General features: G+C 52.5%; 1 protein-coding gene across 1 annotated transcript; it reads right to left on the bottom strand.

Moving 5' to 3' along the window:
* Window positions 1-2,855: 2,855 nt before the first annotated feature.
* Window positions 2,856-4,867, bottom strand: GPR27 (G protein-coupled receptor 27). The gene has a single exon (XM_013943305.2). It carries the CDS (start codon window positions 4,865-4,867, stop codon window positions 3,722-3,724), a length of 1,146 nt encoding a protein of 381 aa, XP_013798759.1. The 3' UTR covers window positions 2,856-3,721.
* Between the last annotated feature and the right edge of the window lie 6,575 nt (window positions 4,868-11,442).

Here is an 11,442-nt window from a genome sequence, read left to right as displayed (position 1 = left end):
CGGAGAGATGATGGTGGTATTTCCTGTGATATCAAGCGCTCGTGCTGCCAGGAATACGGAAAGCTATTTCATATATATTCCAGATACAGGAGGGGTGCAAAGAGGACTAAATCTAAATTCTGCTCCAGCACGGGTAGATGGCAAAGTCGAGAGAGCCGAGCTGTCACCCAGCTCCCCGAGCCCTCTGAGGGCTCGGCGTTTCGGGTGGCAGCGTTGGGGATGGCGCCCTGCACTCGGCCCCTTCTCCTTAACATTATTCTCTAATTCTGCTATTCGGAACAGGTTTTACCCTCTCTGACACTCTATGATCTTGGCCAAAGCATTTAACCTCTGTGACTCGCTTTCCCCATTTGCAGGCTGAGGGATGCTGTGAGAACATGCTAGTGCTGTGAAGCACGGTGAAAAAGCTTAATTTTCTCTTTTCTTAGATTTCAGAAGGAGTGTTTTTCCCCCTGGTGTTTCTCCAGCCCTTTCTGGCCTGTCATCCCTTTTTTTGTGCTTTCCCAGCCAGCAGGACAGATTTGGGAAGTGGGGTTTGTTGGCTGCACTGAGGGCTGTTTGGCTTTCTGCATGCGGAGCTGTCCTTGACGTTTAGTTTCACATTTTCTGGAATTAGGCTTTGTTGCAAAACACCCATCTAAACCCTGAATTAAAGCTACTGGAGTTCCTTCTCTTTTGTACCAGCCAGAACCAGAGTCTGCCTGATGCTACAAACACCTAAAATATAAAATTAATTAATTTAGCCCTTCATACAGCACTCGCTCTGCCCTCGGAGTATGTCAAAGTCCTGAGAGAGCCCTGAAAGTTATATACAAGCAAAAGGCACAATATACAATATACAGACATCCATTTTTTTACTTTTTTTTTTTTGGTATACTTTTGCTATAGCAAGGCCAGGTGTGATTGCAGTGATAGGTGACAGCGACGCAGCTGTGCTCAGCAGTGAGTAAAAAACAGTCCCCCCCAGTGGGGATATCCCTGGGATGGGGAATGCCAGCGTTCGCAGAGCGTGCGCAAAGATAGGCACTCACTGCAGCAGAGAGCCTTGATTCACTGCCTTTCCAAGTCTAAATAAAACCATCAGGTCACCCAAAAGTGAATTTTTTTTTTTCTTCCTCCCCCATGTATATGGTTGACTACAGAACTCGTGTTTAATTTTTTGAGGGGGGAAAAAAAAAAGTGATCCTTGCAGTTTTTAAGGATGTTTTAAAATAACTGTCGTTTTAAAATAACTGTTTTCTCAACACCATGGCTAAAATAGAATCATAATCATGCTACTTATAGCTTGGAAGACAGATAAGATCCAAAAATATCAGGTATTTTTAATAGAGTTGGAGAAATAAAACATTGGCTGTTTCCTATTCCTGCTGGTATGAGAAAGCAAGATTTAAATTAGAGACCACAGTTCTAGGCTCCCGTTATATACTTTTAAGGCATCAGTAACTGTTAAATACTTTTACCTACACAGGAAGTTTCTTTTTAAGGAACCATGATTTGGTAAAACTTGAATCCCACTGAAAAGACCCAACAGTCAAACAAGCTGACCAGATATACTCAGCACGCGATTCCCAGTACCAGCGCCGAAGTCTCGTGCGTCCATCTGTGTGACACAATTCTGGTCACTCACCAGCTAAGATTCACGGCTATATGATCTGGTATTTTGGGATGCAAACGTAATGAGCACTGATAACCAATTTCTGCTGTGGTCTGGAGTTCTCCACAGCTCTCCTTCTGCACACAGACGCATTTACACTAGGAGTTTTGGAAATGGTCATTAAGTCTCACTTTGTTTTCAAGCTTTGAGATGCCCAATCTGTTATCGTATTTCTTAGTCGGGCCTTGACAGTATCAGGGCAATGAGTTAGGTGCATCTGCCTGTTGACTACCTTCTGTACAGTCGCACGGAAAGTGCAAATCGCAAGCCTCACATCAGGCACTTCCAAGAAATGTTGCCTCTGTGGTTTCCAAATCAGAGTTACAGAAGGGCAGGAAAAAAAGGCAAGACAAAACCAAACCAAATACCCCACCTGGTTTCATCACTCACTGCCTAAACTTGAAGCTGTCACCTTAGCCCTCTTCTGAGGCAACCGTCCAGCTATTGAGCATGTCTCTTCCGTAACCACTTCAGACAGGACCGCTACTTCTCAGCTGACATACAGTAATTTTGGACTACTTGCTTAGAAATGATTTCTACCGAGATTTCTACATGGAAACTGAGCTCATTACCTCTGTCATTTGTGTGCAACTTGCTACAAAACTGCGATGATTAATGTTTCTTAAATGTTATATGATACCACAGAAAGCAAGCACGTCAGACATAGCTTCCTCTGGGATGGCTAAAAAAGTTGTTTCAGGATGCTGCCATCAGGCTGCTAGTTAACGTACTTTCAGAGAAGTTTCTGCGGAACGATAAAGCAGGTTAAAATGCCATGCAGGATAGCTTTAAATTACCTGTTAAGAATATAGTTTACAAATGAGTACAGTATTAACCAAGACACCATGTTAAGAAACTGCTTTGCCTAGCAAAATTAGTGATTCACAATTACCCAGTCTTTTCTATCATTAACAGAAGAGCAATTCGCTAAAGCGGAAATTTGGTTTCAGTAGACAAAAAAAAAAAATTGTGCTATTTAAACCTGTTGCCCATCATGAACTTAAGTCTTCTTAAAAATAGCTTTAGTCACTTTTATTGGTAGAAACACCTAAATTGAGATCTAACAGCAAATAAGGATTGTGCTTGTCCATAATAACCTCAGCTGTGAAATCTACTCAGACACAAGACATACAACCTTCTATATACATAAGTTACTTGTCAGCAAAGCAGTATGCTGCCATTCTGAGACAATTACATACAGTAAAGGTTTTCAATATTTTATTAAAGAAAACAGTCAAAATGTACAAGTATTACCCAGGTTTGTAGATAACTTCCTATAAAGGCAGTAAAATATGAATTTCAATCTAGGTTTAAAAACTGCTATAGTTGATTATTTTTAAAGTTGATATTTTAAAATCACGTTTCACAAATAGTTCTGAAATATTACCAAATGAATAGTGCAACAAGAAAATTGAAATTAGTTCTACACTGTGTTTGCATGTCAAGCAAAAGTTATAAGTAACTGCTTTAAATACTTAAATCATTTGAGAATGAATAACCCAACAGCTCCCACCAAAAACTGACTTCTGACCACATTAGAAGTGTCCTCTTCTTGTTCTTCAATTAAAATCAAATAATAATAAAACAACACCTCTTGAGGTCATCAAAAATAACTTTAGTATAAAATTGTCTTGGCCTTTATCAAATATTACATGAGTAAAATTGTTAAGCCTTTATCAAAACAGACAGGAATAGGAAAAAAAATGTCATGGCCTTAATCCATATCTGTTGGAATCACGTCTAGAAACGTTAGAAGCAAGACCAGAAACTTGGAGCCCTGTTTTGTTTTTAAAAACCACACAATCACAAAGAAAAACAGCTTCTTACAGCCTAAGGTTTGGGGGTGTTTTGCTGAAGTGCCTGTTCCCACAGACAGCAACCTTTTATGTTCTGAGGAGAGCATACGCAAAATATAGAAAAATAAATAAAATAGCTTCTTACAGCCTAAGGTTTGGGTGCTGGGCAGTGGCTTAGTACGTCCCCCACAGGTCACTCTCTGGAGATCATATGCAGAACCACAGAAAATGGTATCCACCTTTCTTGCTTTTCAGACTGAGAAAAGCCTCCCTACATCCCAAAGCTCTTGAGATCGCAAAGGATGGTGCCCTGGGTGCTCTGGATGCTTTGGCAGCACGGGAAGTGGGCTCGGAGACAGACCCTGAGCTCCTTGTTGAAGATGAAGCAAAGGATGGGGTTGACCCCTGCCTGGGCAAACGTCATCCAGACAGAGGTGGTCAGGTAGACCTGGGGGATGGAGCTGGCCTTAATAAAGACCCGCAGGTAGCAGGCCACAATGTAGGGGGACCAGAGGAGCAGGAAGAGCAAGGTGATCATGTAGAACATCTTGCAGAGCCTTTTCTCCATCTTAAACTCCTCCAGCACCAGAAGCCTCTTGATCTGGCTATGGGTGGCCTGCCTTATGCCCACGAGGGTGGGTGGCGTGGGCCCCCTGCCAAAGCCAGCCGTCCAGTTCGCAGCTGCTTGGCCGGTGGCCCCCGGCCCGTGGAAGGTCCAGTTCTGGCTGATGGCTGGTACCAGCTGGGCAGGCTTCATCTTGCGGTGACCGTGGATGAAGAAGAGCAGCTTGATGTAGACCAGGTGGGTGGCGGCGATGACGGCCGCCAGCATGAGCATGAAGCCCAGCGTGTCGTTGGCCTTGACGTAGCGGTGCTCGAAGATGCACTGCTCCTCCTCCCGGATGAACTTGTAGGTGCCCACGTCGAAGACGGGCGGGAAGGCCATGGCCATGGAGAGGGTCCACACCATGCACACCACAGCCAGGCAGGTCCAGCCCGTCATGCGCTTGGCGTAGAAGCGGTGGTGGGCGATGGCCATGTAGCGCGTGACCCCCACGCAGAAGAGCAGGAAGGCGGCGTGGAAGCAGAAGAGCACGGCCAGGAAGGCCAGCACCTTGCAGCTGAGGGGCCCGTGGGGCCAGGCGCCGGCGCCGCTGCGCACCGAGAGCATGACGAAGGGGAAGCAGGCCAGCGAGCGGAGCCCGTCGGCCAGGCACAGGTCCAGCAGCAGGTAGTAGGGCGCGCGGTGCAGGTGCCGGTCCTTGAGGATGAGCCAGGCGAAGAGCACGTTGCCCGCCAGGCTCACGCAGAGGATCAAGCCCAGCGTGGCCAGCTTCAGCCCGGAGGCGCTCAGCAGGCCGCCGGCGCTGGGCAGGTGCGGGCTGCTGCTGCTCCCCAGCTCGCTGCCGTTCGCCATCGGGGCCTTCCTCCTCCTCCTCTTCCTCCTCCTCCTCCTCCGCGGCAGGGCCGGGGTCTCAGCGCCGCGGCAGCGCGCCGGGGCCGCGGGCCGCTCCGCCGCCGCCGCCTCCCGCCGCCCGCCCCGCGCAGCGCGGCGCCCCCATGCCCGCCGCCTTCCTCCCCCCCCGCCGCCCTCCTCCTCCTCCTCCTCCTCCTCGGCCGCTCCGGCTCCGCGCGGCGCCGGCCCCGGGCTCCCCGCCGGGCTCCCCGCGGGCCATGCGGCCGCGCTAGGGCCGCGCCCCGCGGCGCCCGGCTCCGCGCCGCCGCCGCCCCATGGCCGGGGCGGGGGCGCTGGGGGCGAGGCGCGGAGCGGCGCGGAGCGGCGCGCAGCCTCCCCCTCTCTCCTTACCGCCGAGCTGCTCCTGCGGCGCGGGGCGAGGGGCCGGCCGAGCCTGCGCACAGCGCACCGCGGCGGCGCGCTCTGCGCGGCCCCCGCCGAGGACAATGGGGTAACCCCCCTCCCCGCGCCTTCCTCCTCCTCCTCCTCCTCCTCCTCTGCCTCCTCCCCCCGCGGCGGCGCGGCCCGGCCCTGCGGAGCGCGCGCCTGAGTCACCCGCGCAGCGGCGCGCAGCGGCGCGGCTCCCCGCTGCCGCAGCGGCAGAGCGATGCGCATCCGCCCGGGAGCCGCCGCCGCCGCCGCCGCCGCGCGCGCCGGGCTCCGCGGCCGCGCACCGGGGCGCCAGCGCGATGCGCATCCCCCCGCTCGGGAGCCGCCGCCGGGCGCGCCCGCAGCGCGAGGGGCCGCGCCGGGCTCCGCGGGCGCGCACCGGGGCGGCAGAGCGATGCGCATCCCCCCGGGAGCCGCCGCTGGGCACGCCGGGCTCCGCGGCCGCGCACCGGGGCGGCAGCGCGCGGCGCATCCCCCCTCGGGAGCCGCCGCCGTGCTCCGCGGCCGCGCACCGGGGCAGCAGCGCGGGGCCTCGGCCCCATCGTGGGCACCAGGCCAGGCGGATGTCTGGGCCCCAGCGTGGGTCCCCCTGGGGTGCTGCCCACCCGCTTGCCGGGCAGGAGAAAATACCCTGGTTTTGCTCTCTGTGGCGGCGTGGCCTGAGGCAGCCTCCCCGCTCTCTTCCGGGGACAGCAAGGGGTGAAGTGTCTTCTCGTGCATGCAACCCGTAGCTGTGCATGCACCAAACGCCTGTGTATACGTACAGTCCTGCTGTGTACGTGTTACATTGATGTATACCTCACCCATGTCGCATTCACAGCTGTGTTTGTGCCAGTTTGGCCTCGCTAGAGCTACGTCTCTGTACTACAGCCACTTGGCCCAGGAGCAGCCCGTGGGCTTCCATGGACCTCTTACAGCGTCAGAGCCTGTTTGGGCTCGTTGTTCTTTCCTGGACAGCAACAGCGAAGGTTTATGGCGGCTTATGTGCAGCAAACACTTCGGTGTGGCCGTAGGGTAAAAGTCGCCTCTACAAGTCAGCAGTCTGACTCTGGTGTTTTTAGAGGGTCTGGGGTCTCACGTTCAGTTCCTAAGAAGACAGAAGGGGAAAGAGTGATGGCAAAACATCTTTAAAGCGCATCTATGCTTTCTGTGCTTGTGTGTTGTGTGGGGGCTGACCCAGCTTCAAGCTGAAGTTTCACGCGGCCTGTGCAGAGCTGAGCAGGTGGTTAAAATGCCTTTGGCCTAGCCAGCACCGAGCTTATGCTGGTGTACGGGTGCTGTTGGTCCACGTTTACAATGGGCAGTTCAACTAATGTAGGCCGAGAGCCAGAGGAAGGACTGTGAGACACGGAGACTTGTCCTTCCTCTCCTGCTTTGTCTTCCTCGTCTATTTAGGGCAAGGCCTCTCCGTGTGCCTCGCAGAGCAGACATCGCAGCAAGAACCGGTTCTCACTTGAGATGCTAATGTAATTATCATACTATTACCGAGTTTCCTTCATGGCCTCTGGTGAAGGACACCGCTTGGATCCTTTCAGAGAGTTCTATTAAAAGACATCAGCAAGTTCAACGTTACTCCAGAACTATGGCAATTAGATTGTCTGCCAGCCCCCCAAGTTGTGGTGTTAGGTGGAACAGTTTGGGGGCAGATCTTGGTGGCTGATTTCAGAACGTGACTTTTTGGTTGGCTGGGGCCAGGTGCTGATGCCCCCGGACCTTCAGAGTCACCCTGTTGAACTGATGCCATTTAAACGTTGGTAGAGCCACAACCAGGCTTTGGCCCAAAGATCTGTTGAGGGCAACTCATGTTGTCCATAGGTTTGTAGCTGTTGTTTATTGTTATCCTTTGGAAAACGGAGAAGTCCCGATAGCAAAAAAACCAACCCACCTAAAAAAAAAGAAGGCAGATAATGAGGCTGCTTTCTGCTTTCTACCAGTACCTCCGAGCTGTTTTCAGTTGTTAGGTTTCTCATTTGCACCGAAGTTTTACTGTGACAGAGACTTGCCTACGGGCTGTTCAGGGCTTTGTGCAATTTTCAGGGCGTTTCTCACATTTGTGCAGTAGGCAGTGACTCGAGTATGTGGTGTGCAGTGTCTCCTTTACAGCCTGCGCCAGCCTGCCTTCGCCGGCACTGGCGGGAGGAACGGCGCCTCGCAGGAGGAAGCGGAGGAGCCTGGTCGCTCAGTTGCCCCCGGTGCAGCAAGGGAATAAATTAATGACTTTATCACAACGGGGTGCGGGCTGCCCGGAGCACAGTGCCAGGATCAGTTTTCTTTTAGGATGCATGGCTGTCCAGAGGAGTAAAAGGGAGTGAGAAAAGGCCACCGTATGGCCTGCGTTAGCTCCGTGAGTTTTGCCATCAAGTGAGCAAGCGGGAAGGACACCCCTGTGCCTGCAGGGAGGCTTTCTCGTCTCCCTGCATGTGGGCCAGCGCCGCCGAGCTGGCGCAAGGGCTGGCGTAACTCACTGCTGTCTTGCCGGGCCTCTTTCTGCCACCTGGAGCGAGGGAGAGCAGGGAGGGGATGGTGCTTCACATAGCCTTCGCGGACCCTGCGTGAAATGTGCCATAGAATCAGAGTTCACCCTTGTGTTTCGGGTGAAAACCGCTCAGGTCTCCACTTTTCTGCTCCTCTTCTGCCAGAGGACGAGCGGTCCCCACTCCGGCTGGTTGTCCAAGCTAGGCCAGTGGGCCAGCACGGCTGGGGGCACCTGCAGCTCTGGGTACCTCTGGTCAGAGCCATCAGGTTCAACCAAGTTCCTCGTCTGGCCTCAGCCTCAGTTCAGGCATTTAAAGAGGGTCCCATTTACATTATTTGGAGATCAGAACCGGGTCTGTGGCTAAAAAATGAAAAGCAGGATATTTAGTAGCCCCCCAAAATAAACCAGTGTCTTCTGCCTACTCCTGCATGCAGGGAGCGCAAAGTCCTGCTGAAACAGGAGGGCTGTGTGTCCCAGTGCTGTCTGGTTGGTAAACCAGGTCTCGGTGAATCCTGAGGAAGGGAATATTAAAATGTCCCCTCTGTTTCTGCTGCGGTGAAGCTGCTCATGGAGCTGTTCCCGTCCTCAGGGACCGTGGTGCGTGAGGAAGCTTCTGCCACGAAGAGTCAAAGAGAGACACCCACAATATCTCCATGGCCAAGCTGTCAGGCTACTGCTGAATGGGGGCATCTTTGCCCGTGGTACATCCCTGGATGGAGACTGTGGCGCTGAAATGCCAGGCTCCTACCTCCCGATGTGCAGGTAGGGACTGAAAACATTGGTTGTGTACTGATTTGGACATTGCCCGATGAAAGCCAAATCCGTGCCTTCTCTCAGCGGTGCTGGGGGACAATTAATTACCAGGGACTGTGATGAATGCGTTAAGCCATTTCCCTTTCTCACTTCAGTCACTTGCACAAAATGAGTTTAATGAAGGGCTATTCTCTGCTTACAAAAAGGTACTGTGAAATTCCCCTGACCTTTCCATGTGCTTACGTTAATTGGCTGCCTCTTCGTGTTCCCTTCTCGGTGCCTTAAACGGTCAGCGTTTGGAAAGACGGCTGAAATACAGCATCTTGAAATGCTATGGCGTGTTGCCTTCTTTCCGTCAGTCACTGGTATTCTTATTGAAGTCTTTGTTATTTATTCTTGTTGTTTTTTGTATCCACGTGTCTGGGAGCTCTGCGTAATGCTTTGGGAAAAAGGAATATCCTGGACTCCTTGGTACTACTGTAGTAAAAATCAAAGTCTCCTCTCCAGTGTGATGTAAGAGAAGAAGTAGGAGATACCTGTGGATGTGCCTGGAGGATAAAACCAAAGCCTCTGCTGTGGCAGGGACACTGTTGGGAAGTAGAAAGGACAGGTGAGAGCATCAGCCAAAGCAACTCTTCATCACACACAGTTCAGGCAGGGAAAAGTTTTGGGCTCAATAATCAGGGAAGCGCAAAGGTCAGTGTGTACCAGAAAGGGATAACGGAGGCTTGAATCTGATATTGGTGCAGGAAAGATTTGGATCCCACTTACCAACTTCCTTTAATTTCTCAACAACTATCCCTATTGTATTCGTTATTTCTGCTATCTTTGCACCTAACAGGATGAGTCAGGGACCGGGGCGCTCCACAAACAAAACGCAGAGGCTCTCCCTTCTCTGGGGGAGGTTAAAATCCGCCTGTGAGATGGGAGCGAACAGATGAAGCCTGGGGATGGCAAGGGACTACCCGTAAACAGGGAGATGGCAGCAGTCAGTGCGAGAAGTTTTAAGTCTGCAAAATTTACATTACTGCTCAGAACAGCTGCTTTGCACGGGAATCATGCTTGCCTTCTGTAACCATGGTGCAGCCGTGTTATGTGCCAGGTGAGTGAATGAAGGGAGATTTAAAAGAGCTCCAACCCCCCCAGCCGTCACTCTTGCTTGCAGCAGGTGCAGCTGCCGGGTCGGAGAGGGACACTGGGCGCTGCCATCCCATTGAGAAGAAAACAAACCAGCAGCGGCCAGGTCTGTCTTTGGCAAAACACTGATGAAGTGTTTGGGAGGGGGTGTTTCTGTTCACACGAGTCTCAGCACAGTAATGCAAAATGCACACATCAAACCAAGTCAGGTGAGAGTATTGATGCCGTCGCTGAATCCGGATTTCCTAGACGGTAGCACAGCGCCCGCGGCCGAATGTGTGCAGAACTGCTGGCGTCTAGAAGAGAGGAACCTGACAGCTAGCTATCACATTTTTCAAGGGCTTATTCCTAGCTGTTTAATACCTCATATGCTCTTTTGGGGAGGGAGTAGAGAAGAACGGGGGAGTATATTTGGCACAGCAAGGAAGTGGACTCGGGTCTCTTCCATCCGCTAACGCTGTGCAGAGGGAGAGAAAGTGTAGTGCCGCAGTGGTGCTGATCCTCCTCCACAGCGAGCTGAACGGTTTGAACTTGAGCAACTCCTCTCATTTTTTTCCCCATGTGATTGTGAGTCAGGCTGAGCTTCTCTATTCTTCTCCATAATTGAGTAGGAGATTATTTTGACTGGAAATAACCAGACGCAGGTGTCATGGCTGTGAATGTCTCCGTGCATGCCACTAGCTCCAAGTCCTGTAATGTGCTGCAAGGGAAGCTGGCCTTTAAAGAGTGGGCTCAGTGGAGAGGGAAGAAAAGGAGAGGGGAAGAACAGCTCCTTCCGGCTCACCGCTGTCGCGGTCTCCTCTAAACTGAACCCGCCGAGTTGTTGGTGGCATGCTGTTCCTCAGAAGCGCCTCTTTTGTGGAAGGGCTCCCCTGCGACACGGGATGAGACGGGAAGCCTCAGTGACGTCGTGTCTTTCTGCAGGAGCTGTTAGCTGCTGTTCCACTCCCTGCCATAGACGTGCCAAGACAGTTGCAAAACATCCTTCCTCTAAAATCTCCGAGGGACTCTCCCCGTGCGCAGATTTTCCTCTTTCTTCACTTCATTTTTCTGTAGTGCCCTCTCACGGCCGTGCACCTGGGCTGTGCTTTGCACCCCTTTGCTTTGCCGTGGGCTCAGCAGGCGACGGAGCGCAGCCCAGCCCAGCAGAGGAGCAGACCTGACGTGCATAACGTGCGTACGTGCATATAGGCAGGGGTGCGTGGGTCTCTGCCGCGGGGCGCGGAGCCCTGCCGCGTCGGGCTCGTTGCAGGCGGCAGGGAGGTGGGTGCAGGCACCGCTGCGCGGGCTGAGTCTGAGCTATGTGCATGCAAACCAGCAAAGCCGGTTACTCAGGAGCGTCTGACTGCATCAGACTTTCCCTGATTTGTACCTAAAGAAAAGCGGAATTGCTTCAGTCTGTTGAACCACGGTGCTGCGGACTAGCCAACCGCAGAAGTCTGGCTGTCTGGTAACCACCTCCAGGCGCTGCTCGTCTGCGTGTGCACCTAACGTCCCAGCTCCGTGCTGTGGAGCTAGCGAGCTTTTGGAGATATAAGGGTGCTGCAAGCTCCTTAGTCCGTCGATAAGCAGCTTCTTGTCTTTAGGAGCACCGGCAGCCCTTGGCTCAGGGTCTTCTCAGCAAGTAGAAATTCTTCTACCGTAGCAGGAAGGGTTATGAAGTCTTGTCATTAAATAGGTGCATTGCTAATTACCTGCATGCACGTGTGCGCCGCAGCCACCTCTGTGGGCGGAGGTCACAACTGGCCGTGGCACAGATGGGCAATGCGTTATACGCTCC

This window comes from Apteryx mantelli, chromosome 12, assembly GCF_036417845.1.
Source record: "Apteryx mantelli isolate bAptMan1 chromosome 12, bAptMan1.hap1, whole genome shotgun sequence".
In the NCBI taxonomy this organism is placed as follows: domain Eukaryota; kingdom Metazoa; phylum Chordata; class Aves; order Apterygiformes; family Apterygidae; genus Apteryx; species Apteryx mantelli.
This window is presented reverse-complemented; position numbering and strand designations above follow the sequence as displayed.

Bases quoted from the DNA above. Each gene is read 5' to 3' on its own strand.
- GPR27 (XM_013943305.2), bottom strand. From the start codon at position 4,867: ATGGCGAACGGCAGCGAGCTGGGGAGCAGCAGCAGCCCGCACCTGCCC.